We start from the raw sequence: 23,050 nt of genomic DNA on the forward strand, positions 1-23,050 counted from the left end.
GTTGCTATCGTACTAGGGGCCGCTGTGGGATGTCGCTATCGTACTGCGGGCCGCTGTGGGATGTCGCTATCGTACTGGGGACCGCTGTGGGATGTTGCTATCGTACTGGGGGCCGCTGTGGGATGTCGCTATCGTACTGGGGGCCGCTGTGGGATGTCGTTATCGTACTGGGGGCCGCTGTGGGATGTCGCTATCGTACTGGGGGCCGCTGTGGGATGTCGCTATCGTACTGGGGGCTGCTGTGAGATGTCGCTATCGTACTGGGGGCCGCTGGGGGGTTACTATTACGACTGGGGTATGTTTACAAGTGGCAGAAATGGGCAGGAACGCTTCAAAATAGACAGCGTGCAGATTTTGACAGCTTTTTAGATGTGGAAATACTGCAGCATTTTCCACAGATTTTTTTGCGCTGAGGACATTCTGCAGTATCTCCGCATCCAAAAAGCAGTCAAAATCTGCACGCTGTCTATTTTAAAGCGGCCCTGTCCTTTTTAGAACGACTGGGGTAAAATCATACGTCGTGATAAGCCCCGCCCCCTGACGTGTTGTGTTTTGGGTTGCAGTTTGGCCACTTGGTCTCTAAAAGGTTCGCCATCACTGTAGGTGATTATGTGGGTGCGGGGCCCTTGACATAAATGCCCATCATAAACGCTTAAAGGGGTTGTCCCGCGAAGACAAGTGGGTCTATACACTTCTGTATGGCCATATTAATGCACTTTGTAATGTACATTGTGCATTAATTATGAGCCATACAGAAGTTATTCACTTACCTGTTCCATTGCTAGCGTCCCCGTCTCCATGGTGCCGTCTAATTTTCAGCGTCTAATCGCCCGATTAGACGCGCTTGCGCAGTCCGGTCTTCTTCTTTTCTGAATGGGGCCGCTCGTGCCGGAGAGCGGCTCCTCGTAGCTCCGCCCCGTCACGTGCCGATTCCAGCCAATCAGGAGGCTGGAATCGGCAATGGACCGCACAGAAGACCTGCGGTCCACCGAGGGTGAAGATCCCGGCGGCCATCTTCACAAGGTAAGTAAGAAGTCACCGGAGCGCGGGGATTCAGGTAAGCACTATCCGTTTTGTTTTTTTTTAACCCCTGCATCGGGTTTGTCTCGCGCCGAACGGGGGGGCTATTGAAAAAAAAAAAACCCGTTTCGGCGCGGGACAACCCCTTTAAGACAAGCTAGTCCATAAAGTTCATTTATGTCCTACAGAATTAATGATTTAAAAATTAAGTGGCACTTTAATGTCCACTTCCAGTTCTGTATTCGCCCCACTTGCAGAAGGTTTGGGCCACTTTGTAATTATTTTTCCAAGGCCACTTTGGGTTCCCAATCTTCCCCTGCTGGTGAGGCCTAGCCACCCCAGTCCAAGAATGGTTAGTGCATCTCCATGATGTCAACTTGTCCTAACAGGACAAATCATGTATTGTAGTTTGGGAACCTATTGTATCAGAGATCTGTCTTGTAATTGGCGGTGTCTTTTACTGAGGCCTGGCTTTCACAGGCGGATTCCACATGTAGGAGGTCCGCCGCGGATCCCAGCTGTGAGTCCAGCCAGCGACCCTGTGTACCTTTTTTTGGTATATTGCGAATGACCACAGTGGATGACTCACCATTGGTCATGCACAGTATAGGTTGGTTGTTTTTTTGAATGTTAATATTTCCAGCGCAGTCACATGATGCGGGTACCCACGACCTATACGCAATGGGCTGAAATCATAAAAGTGATAAGGAACTACAAGGCTGTTGAAATTTTGTAAAATAGTGATTAAGTTTTATTCACATAAAACCAAGAAAATCAGTTGTGCAACAAAAAGTTGGCTAAAATCCCACAAAGAATGCGAAATTGCAGGAAGTGATTAATGCAATAATTGTTACTAAAGGTAGTACAGCCAGTTAATAAAGAGATATTGCATCTCCTCTTCAGTATTATTGTATCTTGACGCCACCGGAAGCTAGGACCCCACACTGCCATGGCAACCGAATGGCACCCTGCAATCTCATTGGGAGGAGGTGTTCGGGACCCCACAAAACTGATTTGTGCACGGTGCACCCGGCCAGCACACACGGTCGTGTGAGCCCGGCCTAATAAGCATAAAAGGACATAACAGTTTTATTGCTGTAGATAAGAATGCTTTTGCTGGTCACATATATTAGCAAACATAACTGATAATTGACTGTTTGTTCATCAATGATTCCTAAGATATACTGAAAGTCTCGCACACCTTCAGTGTATGACAAGTGTGACAACTTGCGGGTAGTTAGCTCAGCAGATCACCATCTTTCCTCCACCAGATGGGTGGCACACCAGAAAATCATATCCTAGCCAGAAGTTTATGTAAAAAGGGGGTAAATCATCCCTTTTTATTGCAGAAGAACAGCAACAATAACACATTCTTCACACTGTTGTTAGTCATCAGTGTACACGATACTTAGACATCCCTGAGTGTCTGGCCATGAAATAACATAGGAGAGTTAACATGATGTCCATCAAATTATGCCCAACCAGGGTGCCAGTTTAGGGCGCGTCCTTCCCTGTCAAACTTATGGTTCTCAGCCTGGGTCCCAGTATCACACTTCCAGTCTGTACCTCACCACCATGGACCAACAACTGTGGCAAACAGAGCTCTCAGGGACCCAGAGTCCAGCAACTCAGAGGTTTTTCTGCATTGCAGACACACCCACATTTTTGCCTGCTGACTAACAGGTGAAACTAAACCTTTCTCTGCCAAATATTTCCTTATAAACTGCCCTCACGCCCAATGGTCACCACCTATGGTACTGCAGTCCTACACCAAGAAAGAAAAGGTCATTTCTTAATCAGATTATCAATATCAGTTGATAGATGGAAAGTTCTCTTTTTTCTTATCCCACTTGTCTACAAACAAACAAGTAGGGTGCTATGCATATGATAGAAGGGGTAGGGGGGAGCAGGAGAGGAGGGTGGGGGCATGAAGCTCATTCATGACCAGTTCTCCTTTCCATATTTCTTAGCAAAAGCTTTTTGTCTAAGGGTACTTTTGCACAAGCAGACAGTCGCTCAAGTCAAATAATCACTCAAAACAGCGATTGCAGGTTATCGTCGCTCCATTAGACCTGACAGGTTTCAGCTCATCTAAAAACTACACTTTTTTAAACGGGCAGTTGTTCATCTATGAATGACTACCTGTTTATTCTAAATGGAGGCTGGTGGGTGGCAGAGATCTGGCACGATCCGCCTCCATTCAGTAAGTGATCATCGCTCCTACGATAATCATTGGGACAACTGTTGGCTGCTGAAGCGCCCAACCGCCGTCCCAAGTCAAAGTACCCGAACCCGACAAAGTGTCCAGCATTGCTATTTCTTCTGGGCTTTTGAGGTGTTTGACTCCATAGGACCCATACAATGTGAGGAAATTGACTTACTCCAGAGTGATAGGCGTGTCACCAATTTTCTTTTACTTTTGTTCTGTGTGTGTAGACTTTTGATTATGCATTATAGTTTGGTTATACAGGATACAATTGTTGCTGTGGTACACAGCTAAGGCCCATTTAGATGGGGCAAGTGTCTGGCAAATAATGCCCAACACTCGTCCTCGCACATAGTAGCTCCTATACACGTGCATGGGAGCTAGTATCACTGGCTCACAGCTGGGGGGCTGGAGGAGACTTCTCTCTTCACGCTGCCACGCCCCTCTCCATTGAGTTAACATAGTGGCCGTTCAGTACTGCAGCATAAACGATGGATGGTGAGCTGATCGCTCAGTGTAAATAGCAGCCGTTCAGTACTGAACAGCCGCTGTGTTATGTCAATGGAGAGTGGCAGGGAAGCACGAGGAGAGAAATCTCCTCCAGCTTCCCCGCTGTGAGCCAGCAATACTAACTTCCTTGCAGAAGCACAAGAGCAAGTGTGTGCGGGGACGAGTGTCGAGCATCGCTTGGATGAGAACACAATCTAAGAAGACATTTAAGTAATAATACCTGCTTATATGCCCTTTATATGAATGTGGATGAGCGAGACTTGCTTGCAGTGTCAGATCCCACTCCGCTGGGCTTAAGTAAGAGAGAATTTTACCTGTGTAGCAATTTGCCTGGATAGGTAAAAAAACATATGGCCACAGCTTGCAGCTCTAAAAAACAAGAGCAGTGTTTTGGGATGATATTTCCAATAAATGACTTTAAATTAGAATTGAGAATGCTTTTAATGGTCAACCCAATATATAGGAAGGCTATGCAATATACATAAATACCGGTAATACTGGTCTCCTTGTTCACAATAAGGGTCATGAGGAACAGGCTAAAACAATGAGAGCAAATTTTGAAATATTATAGATATTACTCATTGTATAATCATGAGCAATAAACCCAGTGTATGAAGCATGTTTGGGTGTCTGGTCTGGTTGGTACATTCATTGTTCTTCATGGTATTTGTCATGATCAACTATGAGAGTCAGGAGAGGTATCATCACTGCTTAAGGAGAGTACCTAAAAGGTGTTTGAGGAGACTTATAAGGCCATCCATGCGCTCCTGGGAAATATGCAAATAGGGAAGATGGAACAATACCTCTGCAGCGCCACCTATTGGAAGGCAGCATTCCTGCAAGTCAATGTCAGTCTCTTTATACAAGTCTTTTTATAACAATGACTGGGAATTGGTGGCGCTGCAGAGGTATTGTTCGATATTCCTTATTTGCATATATTTCCCAGAGGAGTACCATGGCCTTATAAGTCTTCTCACTCACCTCTTAGGTGTTTCCTCACACACCTTCTGGTGCTATCCTTAAGGAGAGATTATCCATCCAATCCATCTTGACCCACATGATAGGCACCTAACTAGCCAAGCCAGAAACCTGCTGCACACTGATGAGGGGCAAAAACCCAGAAACAGCTGCTGGTGTATGGATTCTGGCTTCTGGTTTTCAATTTAAAGTCATTGTTATAAAAGCTTGTATAAAAGAGTCTTACAATGATTTGCAGAAATGCTGCCTTCCATGCTTCTAGAGGGGTAAGCTTAAGTTTGGATGCATCCCTGTCATGACAGGTATGTTCAGAATATTGTACACTTCTTATAAATACCGCCCTTTACAATTATTATACTTACGGTAGGCTTGAAAAAGGTGTCACTAGAACACTGAAATGCGTTGCCCTTATTTCTCTGTACCTTATGTTTGTGCTGAATCAACATTAACCTGAATTTGGCTCTGTATCTCAACCAGCTGGACGCCACCTTCAGGATGGGGTATATGTTGGGAGCATATCCCCATCTTTTCAAGTAAGTGGAACTACGCCATTACACTTTTTCCCTCTTATGAGTGCAGAAGTTGATTTTCTTACACATTGTTTCCTCCTTCCCTACCAAACCCCATCTGGAGTTTTGGACCTCTCTGCGGCTCTCCAGCCCTCCTTCTAGATGTCCCACCTGGCATAACAGGTTATACAACATGCCCACAGGGACTACGGGTGTGACAGCTGGACCCCCTCTTTTAGGTGCAGTAGTCCACACCAGGTAAGCCCTTATTTTTCTCTCAAGTATCCATTTTTGCATTCTTTTTTTCTTGAAGCGCTGTCCTGCTTACCAATTTTTGCCTTCCAATAGGTGGCGCTGCAGAGGCATTGTTCCATCTTCCTTATTTGCATCTCTGAGAGGTAACAGTCTATAAAAAGTGTGCAGCCGAATTCGAAGAGACAGATTGCTCATATCTATGTTCTCCAGTATAATTCTCATCTCTCTCTTCTGAGAGCTGCAGACTAATGAGTTAACAAAATATACTGTACATTCAAAAGAGCATCCATCAGCACATTAAGTTAACAAGCCCCTGTGACGTTTTCACTTGTGTGTGCTGACCAATAACAAGTTCTTTGCAAGTATTTCAGAAAGAGCTGTGAAATTCTGACTCAACTCTCTGAGACCCAACGGGCACGTAGCAGTTCAGTGACCAGACAAAACAAAGTCCTGTGGTCTTCATCTGGCATCACAAGTTACATCATAACCTACAACATGTATATGTTTCATATTAGCAAACTAAAAACCTTATATCTACATTGAAACTGTATATTTCATCTCCCCAGGGCCTTTTTCTGCACCTCACGCATCCGCTTGGTTACATACTCCCTATAGTTACGAGTCAACAATGTATACAGAAGTGGATTCACACAACTATTGGCATAGGTTAAGCAGGTAACTCCAAAGTTCAGGTAAATCTGAGTAGATGGTGCCATTCCTAAAAGCTCAGATTGATATAATTTTGCCAGTTGCCATGTCCAAAAAGGAACAAAACAGGCCCAAAATACAATGATAATTGTAAATATGCGGAACATAACACACTGATTTAGTTTCCCACTTGACCGTCGAAGTTCTTGTCCAGACATCCAGTATGCCCTTGCAAGGCAGCTATAGAGATATAATAGGATTAGACCAGGGCCCAGAATGCTCGTGAAGAATAGGACTGTCAGGTAGTGTTGGAAGGACTCAGGTGTCCATGTAGGAAAGCAGATTTTCTTGTCCAACCCATACTGGCTGTCCTCTAATCGCATCATGCACATCATGGGCAAGGTAAGCAGTAAAGATATAAGCCAAATAACCAAGCTTGTTAACTTTCGATAGCACTGGGAAATGCGAGCCTTTAGAGGTTGCACTATCACCTGGTATCTCTCTAGACTCATTGCAGTGAGGGTGTAGATACTGGCATGCATAGTGAATAAGTCCATGCTTAGAAGAAGTCTGCAACCAATATCCCCAAAGTACCAATCTCTCGCCAGGTATGTGCTCACTACAAAAGGAATGGTTGATAGGTACAGAAGATCTGCCAAAGCAAGGTTCACCACATGGACACACATGGAGCCTACTGGTTTGTGTGATAGCACAGTAATCACCAATACATATAGGTTTCCAGCCATCCCTAAGAGAAACATGACTGTAAGAACCACACTCAACACGGATGTAACCAGGATTTCCTCAGCAGAGCCTGGAGATTCCATAGACACGTTGGCTTCTTCCTTTATATCCATTTTCTTGCCGCTGGCTACAACAAGTCAATCAGGATAGGATCTTGTCTCAAGAGTCTTTTGTATTCTTCATGAACAATGCAAAGTAGAGATTTGGTCCACAAGAAATTATCTCCACTCAGTGGGTTGGTATGGATTAATTCTAGCTTTCTTCTTATTGAGTTAAAACCTAGCAAAATGAGATTTACCAGAACGTATTCTCAGATGTTATTCCTGTAACTGTTCGTTTCTGATCACGACCTTCGCATACTTCATATTCTTCAGCTTGGACATAAAATCAAAGTTTCCTTCACACAGAGGTGCAGAGAATGTGCAGCAGTGTGACTTATGTGGTCTCATTGCTTTGCTGCTCTCCTCCCCTTCAGGATGTAATAGGTCTGTGGGCACCATCTACGCAGAAAAGCTGATCCATGTCCACCTTATTTCTAGACTAAAATGGATATTGCAGAAATTTTAACCCTTTAGGAACCATAGCAAAAATATGGTGCAGGAATAAAACCTCTGCTCTTGCAATCAAGCAGCAGCAGGTCGGTTCCTCAGCGGTTAGTCACAGCAAAGAACCCGGAGGAGAAGGGAGAAGCGTTTTTTAATCACTTCTGCTTTCTCCTTTCCCAGGTACATAGCACTCAATGAGTGCCATGTACTAAGAAGTAAAAGTGGAAGTATTACTTCCACTATGCAACCCAGGTGATCACGGGACTACAGGCTCCACCTGTTACAGCAGAGCTGCAGGGTCCTAGCAGATCCTGATTAGCTCTGCCAGTGACTATATTGTCATTACAGGGGGATGTTTTCCCCTGTAACTGGAGCTCTTATGGATGCGGCTCCAATGGATGCCCCAGCTCCAGTAGAAAAGTGTGAAATAAAAAAAGACAATGTGAATGACCCCCCGAGGTCTTATATGATGTCATGGGGGACATCGATGGTAAAGAAAATAATTACAAAAATAAGTTTAAACAAATTACAGAATAATAAAAAAATATATACATTAAAAAAGAAAATGGCCCACCGCCGACACCAACCAAAACTGGCGCTGTATGCGCCCTGCAATCCAAAACTATACATAGAAAATATCAAAACATCCGAAACAAAATGAACCCATTCTCATATTTTATTTTAGCGTAAATGTACTAATTAAAACAAAAACAACTATATGTGTTAAAAAAATCTTTTTTTTAGCTTTTTACCTGCAATAAAACAAACAAACAAAAAAAAACCCGGAAAAAAAAGGCAGTCAGTGAAAAAAAAAAGATATAAAAAATTGCGTGAGTAAGATCCCTAAACAGCGTCTGGTCCTTTACGTACAAAACAACTGTACACAATTTTGAATGCAATAGAGTTATAGACTGCGAGACGACATTTGTTACACTTTCTTGACATGGTTTAATGCACAGTGCAAAAACTTGTCTGACACAAAGTTAAAAGAGGATTTAATAAAGAAGAGACTTATGTTCAACAACATGCTGAAACACCACATGGATAAGGTCCAATGTCCACGGGAGGATTTGATTTGCGGAATCTGCGTGTAGCACCAAGATCGACAATTCAAGCTGCCCATAGGGAAGCATTGGGCGACCGCACGTCATTTAACACCTGCGGATTTGTTTCTATTTGATTTGCAGATGCCATGCGGAGATAATAAATCGCAGCATGCTCCTTTTTACTGCGGATCACACGCGGACGTGCTCCATTCATCTCTATGGGAGCTTAGGATCTGAAGTGCATCTGCAATTACATCTGCGGATTTGAAGGTTACAATCAATTAGGGAGGTGGGGAAAAGGCTGGGAGATGGGGTTGTGGATTTTTCTGCGCGTATGATCCGCAGTCTCCCGCAAGCAATAAAAAAAAATCAATTCAATGATGACTCGCAGTGCATCCACTGCGAAAACCTGCATTAAAAATCTGCTCATGCCGTGGTCATGAGGCCTAAAGCAGTCCAGTGTCTGAGTGGATGGAATCTGGTCATTGAGCACTTCAAAGAATCTAAGAATTCCTTCTTCAGGCAGTGATGGGTTAGGAACGGTGTTTAAATTGAGCTTCAACTAGAAGAAAAGAAGACAAACATTGGAACGAAGTCACTTAAAGACCAATAAACATAATTACATGGAAGGAAATATATAGGTACAACATATACAATGACAAGTAACAATGAAATCTATAGATGATGATGAAGCTCTGGGGCTCATTTACTTTAGACCATCTATGTATACACTATGCCCAGCAAAGAGTGACAAATGTATTAAGAGGCGCAAGCATCTTTTCTCCCCTTCTCTAGTTTAACCCTTTCCAATGCAGTGTTGGACCTCATCCAAGAGAGATTAGCCTGCACAGCTCCCATGTCAGACGAGGTCCGACACATATTTCTAACACTATGCAGAAGAGAGCTGCGATGTGTGTGTGTGAGATGTAATACGATGTTGATATGCGGTGCCCGAGCGGAGGCCAGCCATTGCGGGTGAGACCACGGGGTACTCAAGGTGGTAAACTAAACTAACTTATCAAGGATGTGTAGTAGTGCAGGAGTATTTTTTAAACTTTTATCTGGATTTTTTATGACTGAGGTTGTGTGCCCTGGGCGTCTCCGTTGTCGCTCTCCCTGGTCCTCCTGCTGTAACCTGGCGGGAAGCATGGCTTGTGATCATCTTTAAAGGCATACTTGGACCAGCGGCGTGGAGGCCTGTCATTTAGATGGGTCTTCCACACCAGGTGAGTCCTCTTCTACTACACTAGTTTATTGTCTATAAAACCTCTTTCACACGGCAACAGCGATATGATCGCTGCAAAAAAAAATTAAAAATCGCTGCATTTTCGCAGCCTTTTACACGCGATTTTGTAGCATCAGTGATGCTTTTTGTGAAAAAATCTTGCATCGCTTCAGAGCTACCCATGCTTCACATACACGCGATTTGTAGTGCTGTCGTATTGCTACAAAATTGCGTGATTTTGTTGCCCGTGTGAAAACATATCGATTGCTCTTTGGAGTGCAGACGCCATTATTTACTCCTCTAGTTGATAAATAAACATGTTGCTTTTACTTTAGCTTATTTATTAGGGCTCTGTTATTGGGTGCTGAACTGCCATCAGCAAGTTCTGGACCTCATAAACAAGCGGATTTGTTGTGGATTTTCTATGTAGATTCAGCAATGAAAGTCCACAACAAGTAAAAATAATACATGTGAATGGGGTTTCAAAACCCCATTCACATGTAGAAGAAAAATGGGTACAAATTACAGGCATGCTATATATTTTCAGATCCACAGTATATTTGCTGCAGATGGTGGCAGTGGATTTTGCCCTTAGCAATGCTAATTGCTAATGGAATTAGCTAGTGGAATTTGCTACAATTTTGCAACAAAACCCACAGCCTGAAGGACTAATGTCCATGGGTGTTTTTTCACCATGTATCACGCGTGCATTGCACGCACGCGTGGTATGCGGTGAATTGAGGCAAAGAAAGTCAATGGACTTTGATTCTTCCATGCACAAAGGCGTGTAGACACTGCGTATCCTTATGCAAGAGAGATAAATCACAGCAAGCTTTATTTCTCCGCGTATGACACAAAGCCCTTCTGTGGGCTCCGTATGACACACTGCCCCTACGAAGGCATTGTGAGAAGGCAATGTTTCTATACGCATCCCACTCTGAACAAAGCGGGGAATTTGAAAAGAAATTAAATTTTAAAAATTAGGAAAAAAAAAAAAATCACACTGCGCGTGTCCGTTTTGTCCGATTCCTGATCATGCGCAGTGTATACTCAGTCCATACACAGAGACCCGCGGTGTTTTACGCATATACGAGTGGAAATAAGCCCAAATTCCCAGGGCCCTCTAAGTCTCTGTTAAGTTTATCTCTGTCCTCCATCTGGTGTCAAGTGGTGGCAATCTATTTTTTTTTACTGTCTTAAGGTGGCCATGTACATTAGATAAAGATCGTCCGAACCTGTCAATATCATGGCCACCAGCTATTCATCTAATACGTAAGACAGCCTTCCAACTGAGGATAAAGATCAGGCAGTTGGATTTCAAATCCAATACTTTTGTTTCATATTGAATTGTTTTGTTCTCCTGATAAAATCTGCTGTCAGAAAAGTCTGACACTGCCAAGAAACTTGCGCGAGTTTTGTGCGTTGCGAAACGCACATATCTCACGCAAATATGAACCCCATTCTTTTGAATGCAGTCATAGACATGAATCATGTCATGCTTTATCTTTTTGCGCTCCTTGGAACACTTCCGATCCTCTATCATGCGTGAAACTTGCGTAAGAGGATTGGAACTTCACAGATGCGATTTTGCCTGGTAAAATGCAGATGGCCGAGCACAATCTCGGTTTGAGTTTCGCCCGTGTGTAGGTAGCTTAAGGCAGACTTTTGAGTGTTGCCATAAAGCATGCTCTATGGCCAACAAAGTGCTAAATCAACACACAGTACAGGCATCTTACCACCAGCTTGAAAGATGTGCGATATCTAACAAATCAGCATAATAGGCAAAATAAAAGGGAATTTATCATGAGGTCAGGACTAGAGTTGAGCGAACATGCTCATCCGAGCTTGGTGCTCGTTCGAGTATTAGCATACTCGATGGTGCTCGTTACTCGAGCGAGTACCACGCCGTGTTTGACCACTCCCCGCTGTGACGTGCTAGCGTGCGCACGCCCACAGCAGTATGTGGCTTGCTGGCTGGCTGGCTAGCGAGAGAGGAAGAAAAAAAAAACTCAGCGGGTCCAGTACAAAAATGCTCGAGTCTCCCATTGACTTCAATGGGGTTCGTTACTCGAATAGAGCTCTCAAATATTATGAAAAGCTAGACTCGAATAACGAGCACCCGAGCATTTTGGTACTCGATCATCTCTAATCAGGACCGTTTAACTTAAGCTCCGTGTCAGAGGTTCTATTTGCAGCCTCCATCACAGATCCACACAGGAATTCAAGACAAAGTAGAGCAGCATGTTGCGTTATTTCATCTGGGAAAATGCTGGACAGCATAACGGAAGCCTGATTGATCCCATTATTGTCAATGAGCCCGTTAGGTGATCAATCAAATGGTATCTGTCGTCTTGCTTATTACCGCTGTCAAATCTGATGGAATTGGCAACACAGTTTTCATATTGAGCATCCAATACAAATATAAATGTATACAGTAATTAATTCTGCAGAAACATCTGGGCTCCTGACAACTGCTGCCTGCAACCTCAGCAGTAACTCGTATCCCACAGATTGTCAGGGAACACATTAGTAAAACTTTGAGGGTTGTGTTTGCCAAAATGATACTTAAAGCAGGTACAGTAGGCCCCCTGTCCACGGGCGTTGCAAAGTCCCGCAGCAGATCTCCGCCGCGGGAGGAGCTGCCACCGAATCTCCGCCGGTCAGCCGTATCTGAGAGATAGGCTGGCCGCGGAGAATCGGGGCAATTCGGAGCAATGCTATGGAAGGCGTTGGCCGGCGTGATTCGCTGGCGGTTTACAGCCGTGAATACACGTCCATGGACAGGGGGGCTAAATTAGACAGCAGGTAAAGTAAGAGTACGGAAGTCAATCCTAACTATCATATTTATAATAGTCCATAAAACTAATCCTGAAATACATTTGTGACTTTTTTTTTCATTAGCTAAAGCCATTTTTGCCTATTCACAGTTTTGATGAAAAGAAGAGGACTATCACACAGATGGCTATGTTTACAGCCTTATTTCATGTTCTGCACAAGTTAAACTTACACACAAATGCCTACATAGAGGAGATTAAAGAAGATGAGACATGTTACCTGCATATTCTCGCACAGTCATGGGTATACTGATAACCTTCTTGAACACACTGAGCCAACTTTCCCATTCGTGTTCACTCTCGCAGGTAAACAGGTAAGTACGTTCAGGAGTACTAATAGATATGCCATAATTCCACACATTACTGTATGAGTTAGGGACAAGCTCAGTCGTTACTTGATAGCCATTCTCAATACTTCCCAAAAACACTTCACCTTTAGCAAAAGCATCCTAAAAGAATGAGAAATTGCAGATCCTGGAGTCACAACGTAAATGGGGTTTGTAGCAGTTCTCTAGTATCATGCACTTAAGATGTAGAGCAGTAGAGAGTTTCAAATGTCCAAATATATTTTTTAAGGGAATCTCATATTTTAATTAAATATTTAAACAGAATAGAGGGAATATCAAAATTCTCCACGATATACAGGATACGCATTCAGAGAGGAATACATGTCACATGTAGCAGAAAACATCTCAAGACAATATTAACCCTTTCCAATCCAGTGTCAGACCTCGTCCGACCTTGAGATTTCCCTGCATAGCTCCATTGTCGGACGAGGTCTCGAAACATGTTTCTAACACTATGCAGAAAAGAGCTGCGATGTCAGAGTTCTCTTCTGTATCAGTAAATTACACTATGCAGAAAAGAGCTGTGATGTCAGAGTCTAGGATGCCTAGGAGCCAGACTCAAATCCATTATGTCTAAATGGAGAAGACGGACATACTGGTGACTCTCCATATTTCACTAGTTTGTAAGAAATTCAACGAGTATCTTCATATGTTCCAGAAATTCCACAGTAGAAATCTGCTGTGGATTTTGGTGCGTATCTGTGTCAAATCCACATATATTGGTGTTCAGCACTTTTCTCAGGTTTCTACCATTATACCAAAAAAAAATCCAAATGTCTCTGAAAGGTATATTCCCCTCCAGTAGGTAGAGGTATGGTGACAATACAGTATAAGGTAGCAATGTGTATTTCTGGGCTTCTACACAGAATATGCCATCTACATCTCTGTATTTGATAAATTACCAGGGGATCTTTGAAGTACATTAATCTCCGGTGATCTAGCGTGAACCATCTCTTCTTAAATGTATCGGTAGGCTAGAAAAAATATACACAAATTATACAATGTATTATTTTGCTCTTCTAAAATATAAATCATACTAATATTTGTGTACTACATGAGGGCCCGGTTCACATCACATTTTTTCTTGCCTCCGTTTAATATATACAGAGGGGGGGGGGGGGGGGGGACAAAAATATGGAAATGCATGGGATTTTAATCATTAGCACTGAGCTGCCCTTTTGACCCCTGCTTGGCTGAAAGCTTTCCCGCCATATTTGTGTTTACTTCACCTCTTGCCCTGCTCTGGGTGGTTTTGTGAGCCAGCTGGTAACAGCAGCTGGGTGGCTCCAACCCCTGACCAATGGAACCTAGATGCTCAGGCAGGTGTTCACTTCTGCCCGGCCTCATCTGTGTCACATTACCTGCACTTAAAATCGATCTCTACGTGTCTTATTGAAATGTAATTTATGGATTATGGATTTCATACAGGGTTTCCATATTTTTGTCCACCCCCCTATATGTTAAACACAGGCTTTGATAGGAACCTAACAGTAGTATCCAGCACCTGTATTATATAATTGTGTCTGTTCAACATATACATCATGAGTTTTTAATAGCTTTTCATGATGTATCCATTAAACGGATGTAACTATAGCCTATGAGTGATGGATACTATTGCTAGGCATCCATTTAATACATGCATTAAGAATAGGCAATAATGGCATCCATTTAACAGATATATCATAAAAAGCTCATGATTTATACATTTAACGGATGCCTGTGATAAATGCCATACGTGACATATGTCACCCATAGGCTATCATGTGAATAGGTCGTGGTTTTTACAGATGAAATACTAGTTTTAATATATTTCACGTCTAAAAACTACCACTATGCCAAAGATAGTTAGTTAGCCAAAATGTGGTCACAACGATTAAATACGGTACTCCTGGCATCATGGCTCCTATCACTGAGCAGTGATGCCAAAAGTAGGGCACATCACTGCTGTGGCCACTGATTGGTGGCGTAGCGACATAATACCCGTATGTAAACGATGGCAGGAGGGACGGCTGGAGCAGGAGCGATGAAAGAGGAGAGGCGAGTACTTTTTTTGTACACATGGCAGCTGTTTTTTTGAAGGGTGGATAACCCATTTACGTGGGAAATTCCTTTTATATTTGACTATAAACAATTTCCCTTCATTCTTCTGCATTATTTGACCTACCTTTGGTCCAGTCTTCTCCATATATCCTTCCTTCAGGAAATTTTGAGGCAAACGACTTAAAATCTACATAATGACAAATATATATATATTTAGAAATTTCTCGTTATCAGTTGTATCAGCTCATTTCAAAATAGTTTTCTTGGCTACTATACAAGGTTTCTCAGGTATATAAGATTTGATATTATACAGGGTTATGACAGATGATCTTCCTGATATAAAAAACCCATAACTTCCATTTAATAACACTCTGATACATAAATCTGATTCCCTGGAAACAGAAACTCAAAAACTTTCAAATAGCAAAACTGTCTAACAGTAAGACGTCTTTGTTGTCCAAAGTAACCAATCACAGCGCAGCTTTCATTTATCAAGCTGCTAGGGTAAAATGAAAGCTGCGCTGTGATTGGTTGCTATGGGAAACAAGGACGGTCTCACCGCTAAATAGTTTTGCTAAATGAGAAGCTTTCTTCTAACATAGTTGCCACTAGTGGGATATGAGACAAAATGGCTGCCAATGAAAACAGGAAAGCGTTTTGCGTTCTTGATTTTCACGTCTACCAGTCTGTTATTAGTGTGTAACATCATTTTCAGGCACAGTTCGGTGTGCAATTTGTAAGCGGTTCTCCAATGTTAAAGAAACAGGTTGCATCTGTAAGCAAAAATCATCCAGCCGTCCACAAGTAAACGTGGAAAGAGTGGAGCGAGTGTTACACGAAGTCTTCAGAAATCTACCATCAGAGCGAGCAGAGAATCGGACGTCCTGCAGCCGACCGTGTGGAAGGTTCTGTGCAAACGCCTGCGATGTTATTCCTACCGATTGCAATTGTTTCCGACCCCGAAACCAACACGGCGGGAGTATGCAAACTAATGGAAAGCAATGGTTTCATGGCAACTTTAGTGTTTGGTGATGAAGCCGCCTTCCACCTTTTGGGCACAAATAACAAAAGTAGTGTCTGGGGGAGGGGAAACCCACCTGTCTACGTAGAACATATGAGCGACTGTGTTTTGCGTTCCAATGTGTAGATAAGCGTCCGGCCCCTACTTTGTCCATGATGAAACAATCCCGGGGATTTCGTACCTGGACGCTACAGATATGGCTTCTGCCACAACTGGAACAGGAAATCCCAGGTTTCATCTCCTAACAGGACGGCCCCTCACCCACCGTTTCCACAATGATGTCAGTGAACTCAATAGGCGACAACCAAACAGATGGATTGGCCATGCAGGTGGTGAGGATAGTGAACTTCTTCCTTGGCCTCCATGTTTCTCGGTCCTTCCGCCTTGCGATTTTTTCCTCTGGGAGAGTGTTGGGGTCTACATGTCATCCTTAGCACCCACCATGCATGATCTGCGGCATCCCAGAAGCCATTGCATTAGTCCGTCGTGATCTGCTAAAACATGTATGGCAGGAAACTGAGTACAGGCTCCGTGTGTGTCCAGTGACAAAGGGGGTCACATTGATCTTCTCTGATGGGGAAGCCATTTTTGATGTTGAGTGTCATTAAACATGAGTTAGAAGGGTTTCAGATTGGGAAGATCATTTGTAGTAACCTTACACTCTGAAAAGGACAGGCTGATTTGGGGAATCCAGTATCGTTAAATTTTCTTATCATTTTTCTTTTGTGGCACATTTTCAGTATATATGCCTGGAAAATAACCAGCCATATGTATCTAGCATATCCATAGACCTAAATAGCCACATGCATGCTACAAGACTGGTATAACTTGGGAGTCAGTCGCAGACATATACAACTATACAGATGGTTGAATACAGTTTATATACCAGGGGGGTATATATTTAGCGGTCTAGTTGCCAAGCAGGGTGGACATCCATCCTAGTTCCTTCCTAACCATAATAAGAGCACATATAATTATGGAATGAGAAGTTCAACCATTGCTTAATCAGTTTCCCTTGAATAGACATTTCAGCAATGGCTGTGGTGAGGTCACTATTAAATCCCTTTCACACAGGCCGATGATCAGACAGGAACGCTTGTTTGCCCAATCATTGGTCTGTCTGAATATCCTGTAATCACACGATGAACGAGCAAACGTTCATTTGCCGCTGATTTGATCCTTCATGCAAGCATAAAAATGCTTGCTCGCATCGGCACATCTCGCCATGTAAACCGGGGGGGGGGGGGGGGGGGGGTGTGCTGCTGCCGAATGCAATCAGTATGGGGACAAATGATCATGGTAAGGATTGTTCATCCCAAACTTGTGATCATCTGGCTGTGTACATACCACTTAATGAGTGATGATCAGCATGCTATATATTGATCAGCACTCAATACAAGGCTCAAGGCTCAAGAATAGGACCATATAGAAGGGTCCTACAGGGATATTCACACATGGCAGAGTTGTTGCAGACAATTCTGTCAATAGAAATTAGATTTCTTCATCTGAATGGGGTCATATTTCAGATGAGCACATGGATTTCTGCAAGCCACATTCAGATATATGGGGCAGTTGAATACATTTTTGCAATGAATTTGCCACGTGTGAACACATCCTAACCCTGGTCTTGATGCGTTGTCTCAGTCCACCCTAAGGGCTCCCACCCACTAGCGTTTTTTTACTGCAGGGGTCTTTGGGCTATGGGAGTTGTAAAGCTAAAATCGCGATTGCGCAAAATCGCGATTTCGCGGTAAATCGCGATTTTAGCTTTACAAGTCCCATAGACCCCCTGTAGAAAAAAAAAGGGCGAATTTCGCAGTGAAAAAAAACGCTAGTGGGTGGGAGCCCTAAAAGAAATCTGTTCTTCATTTTAGCATAGTAGGAGGACTCACAGAAATCATTTTTCTGGCTCTTGTAGGCAAGTACCCATTCAGAACTGAAAGACACAGCCCAAAATTATAGAGCCCCTAGTACTATTTTGCATACAGCTATTTTAGATTAATCCCCAAGGTAATTCATACCATGGAGGCAACTGACATGGGGCCCACGAGAAAGTGGGGGCTTAGCTCCGGCTAGCACTGTCTCTATTACCTATGGGCTGTGTAAAATATTGCAGAGCTCAAAAGTCCCACAGTTGCAGTTAAGTTGGCAAACAATTGAGACAGACATCTAGAGGATATTGCTGCTCATCTCTCCCACAAAGGTGAGAAATGTAGCATGGAAGGGGGCAACAAGTGCCAGGATGACTGGTGTGGTGGCATAAACCAGAATCAGCAAAAGCCCTCCTATGCCCCTGGTTAGTTCTACAATAACTTGTTCAATATATTAAAATTATGGATCTATGCAGCAAAGTTCAGGATGCAACCAGATAGTGTAATTAGTTATTTATGCTTGCTGGGGTGATAGGAAGTATAAATCCCTAAGGCCTTATGCCCACGGCGGTGACAGACGCCAGCAGAATATCGCAGTGGATTCCGTCACGCACGCCCCAAAAAGACCCCATACTCCCCTCTCTAAATCCGCTCACAAGTGCTGTCTGCCGAGCCGGCACACATGCGCAGTACAGCGCGTAACGCATTGGCAGTGGGCGATGACACGGCCGTCAGTGACGCATAATCACACGATTCCTTCGCTGTGCTCACAGCGGAGTATTGTGTGACAACCAGCTGTGACTACAATGAAAGCCAGCCACCCGTTTTCCTGCGGCAATTAGAACATGCCATGGTTACTTTCATGTTGCGGAATTCCACGGTAGAATTTCGCAGAACGAACATTAAGCTATTAGGTTCAATGGAACCTAATAGCTGCGGAATAATGCAGCGGATTTACGCCGCGTTTCTCGCAGCAGAAATCCGGCCATGGGCATTAGCCCTAAAAGACTCTGAAGTAAAGCAACACATTTTTCCAAACCTTAACCTGATAAGGACGAAGCGCTGTAATTTTATGGCACTTAGTCCTGGGCTTTAATTCCGGCTGATGGTAAAAATACAGCACGGGTTTAAAGCTCCTGCAATCTCGCAGGAGCTCAGGTCAAGTCCTCAGCTGTTAGTGACAGTTAAGGACCTGGAGGAGAAGGCAGAAGTGTTTTTTAACTACTTCTCGCTTGCAGACCACATATTGCTCAATGAATGCTATTTAGTGAATAGAGAAACTAGAAGTGCCACTTCCGCTATTTGAATCTGGCGATCACTTTGCCGCCGGGTGCCTCCTGCCACGGCAGAGCTGTGTGGTCCTAGCAGAACCAGCTACACTACATGAAAAAAAAAAAAAAAAACTCACCTAGTAGTTGCCGTTCAGGTCCCTCCCGCTGGACTGCGTTGCTCCTGCAGGCTTCCATGCAGTCCTCAATGCTGACAGAGCATCTCTTGTTGGTGACAGGGCTTAAATACTCTGCCTCCAGCAAACAGTTGCTCCGATTGGTTCAGGAGCGACGCCTGAGCCAATCAGAGTCGGCGCTCGATAAACCAATCATAGCCATTCATTGAATGGCTGTGATTGGTTCATCGAGCGTTGGCTTTGATTGGGTGAGGCAGTGCTAAAGACCAGCTAAAGATGCTCCATCGGGAATGAGGACTACACGAAAGCCTGACAAAGTGCTGCAGTCCAGCGGGAGGGACCCGAATGGCAACTGCTAGGTTAGTATAAGACACCCCCCTGAAATTAAGACCCTGTGCCTCTTTTGGGGCAAAAATTATTATATGACAGGGTCTTATTTTGGGGGAAACACGGTATATATTGTAGAAGTGTAGTACACAGAAGGGCCTGTAGGGGGCTGCAGACAGACCTTCTAGTACTAAATAGAGAGGGTTAATACCTATGGATGTGGCAGGAAGGGAGATAAAAGGATCAGTACCTGCCACACTCAAGGAGTAATGCAGTCTGCCTGCCAGAGTGAGAGGCTGTAGGAGCAGCCATCTGGACTGTGAGCCTGAGGTCCAGCGCCAACCAGTCTGGGCCCGTCACCTGTCTAATAGTGGAAGATGCCCTCTAGACACCCTGGGTGGGGTTAGTGACAGTGACCCTGTGGGTGGTGAAATCCTGAACTTGTATGCTGTACAAAGTTGTGTGCTGTGAAACAAATACTGGCAGGCGCTATATTTAAAAGAATTCCAAGTCTTCTGAGACGTTTTCTGCACGTGGGGTGCCTATGTCCGGATCGAGAGGTCGGTGATCCACAGGCAAGTTACCCCACTTTCCACAATATGTAAATATGGATATTTCAATCTTCTACTCCTCTCTGATATCTTGCTGCTGGTTACCTCTTTGTCATTTGCTGTGGGAAATGCAACTTTCATGTAGTGAAATTGTGCAGCTCGAATGGCATTAAACCAACTGACGATTTCCTACAAGAAAAAAAAAAAAGTTGTTTAGACTCAAAGTTTCTGCACTTCTTCAGTATCAAACATGAAATTAAATGTGTATCACATTGTACATAATCTTAAGTGTGTAAATGAAGGCTCACGCTGTATGCAGAAGACAATCAGGACCACTATCTTCTGCATACAGCTGTTGTCCTCTCTGAGCGTTCAGCTGGTATACAGCTGAGCGCTCCGAGCGGGGTATGCAGAACACAGCTAAAGCGCTGTCTTCTGCATACTCCCGCTGTGTTCATGGAGCGCTCAGCTGGTATACAGCTGAGCGCTCCAAGCTGGGTATGCAGAACACAGCTGGAGCGCTGCATACTCCTGCTGTATTCACAGAGCACTCAGTTGGTATACAGAACACAGCTAAAGCGCTGTCTTCTGCATACTCCCGCTTTGTTCACGGAGCGCTCAGCTGGTATACAGCTGAGCGCTCCGAGCTTGGTATGCAGAACACAGATGGAGTGCTGTCTTCTGCATACTCCTGCTGTGTTCACAGAGTGCTCAGTTGGTATACAGAACACAGCTGGAGCAATGTCTTCCTCATACTCCTGCTGTGTTCACAGAGCGCTCAGCTGGTATACAGCTGACCGCTCTGACTGGGGTATGCAGAACATAGCTGGAACGCTGTCTTTGCATACTCCTTCTGTGTTCACGGAGTGCACAGCTGTTATACAGCTGAGCGCTCCGAACGGGGTATGCAGAACACAGCTGGACCACTTGTCTTCTGTATACTTCTGCTGTGGTCTCCGAGTGGGATACCAACTGAAACAAATGCGCGGCACTCATAAGACTCATTGTTGCTGCTCATCGTTGTTTTTCAGCAAGCTGAAAGACAACGATGAACGAATCGTTAACGAAAACTGCACAATGTTCGTGCATTTAGATCCAGCGATTCTCACTCAAAAGACGGCTTTGAGCGAATTTTGAGCGAGAATCGTTGGGTCTAAATGGGCCTGTAGTCCAAACTGGTTTGAGCTAAAAATGATAAGTGTCTCCTGAAAATAGTCTGCAGGGAAACCTGGTAGCAAGTGTTTAATTCCCCTGCAGTCCCACCACAGGGTAAATGAGGAATTACATAGTGGCAATTGAAATGTAATATGGCCATGTAATGTGTGGAAATGCAGAGTTATTGGTGGACGCGTTCCACTCCGGATTATTGGTGGACATTCAAGACTAGGGATCTGCCTCTACTAGCAATTCTCCAAACCAGTCAACCTCATTAAAGTTGACCTCTGTGCAAAACATGGCACTCTATTCTGTAGGACTAGTCAATGAAACAGAAAGCTGTAATATTAATGACTGCAGAAACTTGTGATTTGACTACTACCTGTTTGGAATGGGGGAAGGGGGGACTTCTTGAGGGATCAGCTAAGAATCAGTGCTTCTCAGGGGTGTCTCATTCGAACAGATTTTAATTGTGGAATCTGCGATAGCCGTTCGCACGGATTTTCCGCGTCAAAATGCAGGCATTGAAAGGCATGTATTTTCAATTTTTCCTTCACACTCGCAGATACGAATTACGTATTCCATTAGCGGAAGAAAAATCGCAGAATGCCCTATCTTGCCACAGACTCTGCTTGGCCATCAGACCCATAGCCCATATGCAAGTAACACTGTGCTTGGGCTGCGGGTACCCGCGTCATCACTAAGTGACGGCACGGGAAATACAAAAAGAAAAAACAAAAAACCTGTATTGTGCATGACCGCCTGCAAGCCTCCGCGGTCATCCGCAATACAGGTTAGTGCCGTACACAGGGTCACCGGCCTGGCTCACAGCAGGAATCTGCTGCGGACCTCCCACGTTCGGAATCCTATCCGGTCATTTGAGCCTGGCCCTAGTTTTATTAAGAACACTCATAAGAGCCTTACTGAGACATGTTAGTGCATTTCTTTCTATAGTATATTTATTTATGCAGATCAACAGAGTTCTAATCCGCAAGAGATATTGTAATATTTCAGGTCCTAAACCTGCAGAATTGTAACTGTACAGAAGTTCAGTTACAATTCTTAATGTATTACAAAACGTAGTGTATTTACAAGGTCAATGAACATTTATGTAGATGTTTGCGTTCAAAAATGAGTATACTCTAAGTTCCTCTAAATTTATATAATAAAAGGAAAAACAAAACACATATATGGGATTCTTGTATTTACACTGCCCCCTACTGGGACCACTACTATACAAGCAACAGTTCTGCTTTACTTCACCTGCCCATCATTGTGGTAGACAAATACATTTCTTGCTCTGTTGTCTTTGACATATGTGATCTGTAAACCATTGCTGTGTTTCATCTTCTCTGGCTGAAAGGTGGCATTAATACTATCAATTTTAATTACAGCCTTGGGTTCTTTTGCCTGAAATAGGATGGTAGGAGTTGAAAAGTAATAGGATGATCTAATGCACATTTACAGAAATTATAAGATTAGACACAAAGTAACCGCTGCCACTGCATACTATAATAAACTACTGGAGAAAGACTGAAGAAGAGACCTACAAGAGCAGAAACACACTGTTTCACATCTGCGTTGGAGCCTCTGGCATGAGGTTCTGTCACAGATCTGGCTGAAAATATTGGAAGAAAGAGCACTACATACAGTACTTTTTTCTTCTGCCCCAAAACTGGGCAGAAAGCAAGCAGACCCCATGGGGTCAATGTGGTCCACCTGGCAATATTCAGTTCTGTCAAGAGACTGATCCATTCAGCTGCAGTTATTCCCTTTTCCTACTACCCAAACTGAGCTGAAAAATGGAATCCCC

The 23,050-nt window shown here is 43.8% G+C and overlaps 2 protein-coding genes across 2 annotated transcripts in view; both read right to left on the reverse strand.

Annotated features, from left to right (window-relative positions):
• Window positions 1-1,799: 1,799 nt before the first annotated feature.
• On the reverse strand, window positions 1,800-7,262 carry LOC136621141 (urotensin-2 receptor-like). The gene has a single exon (XM_066596401.1). It carries the CDS (start codon window positions 6,981-6,983, stop codon window positions 6,033-6,035), a length of 951 nt encoding a protein of 316 aa, XP_066452498.1. The 5' UTR covers window positions 6,984-7,262; the 3' UTR covers window positions 1,800-6,032.
• A 1,131-nt stretch (window positions 7,263-8,393) lies between these two features.
• The window catches only part of LOC136621140 (arf-GAP with dual PH domain-containing protein 1-like), a 32,101-nt gene continuing 17,444 nt past the window's right edge, over window positions 8,394-23,050 (reverse strand). The window contains exons 6-11 of the mRNA XM_066596399.1: window positions 22,501-22,647; window positions 20,188-20,271; window positions 15,032-15,094; window positions 13,770-13,841; window positions 12,741-12,969; window positions 8,394-9,023 (exon numbers count right to left, since the gene is read on the reverse strand). Of these exons, the coding sequence (XP_066452496.1) occupies window positions 8,995-9,023; window positions 12,741-12,969; window positions 13,770-13,841; window positions 15,032-15,094; window positions 20,188-20,271; window positions 22,501-22,647 (624 nt within the window). The 3' untranslated portion in view covers window positions 8,394-8,994. The remainder of the gene's footprint in view (window positions 9,024-12,740; window positions 12,970-13,769; window positions 13,842-15,031; window positions 15,095-20,187; window positions 20,272-22,500; window positions 22,648-23,050) is intronic.

This window comes from Eleutherodactylus coqui, chromosome 3 (genome assembly GCF_035609145.1).
Source record: "Eleutherodactylus coqui strain aEleCoq1 chromosome 3, aEleCoq1.hap1, whole genome shotgun sequence".
In the NCBI taxonomy this organism is placed as follows: Eukaryota; Metazoa; Chordata; class Amphibia; order Anura; family Eleutherodactylidae; genus Eleutherodactylus; species Eleutherodactylus coqui.

What these genes read in the sequence shown, in the direction of transcription:
- LOC136621141 (XM_066596401.1), bottom strand. Translation starts at nt 6,983, where the DNA reads ATGGATATAAAGGAAGAAGCCAACGTGTCTATGGAATCTCCAGGCTCT.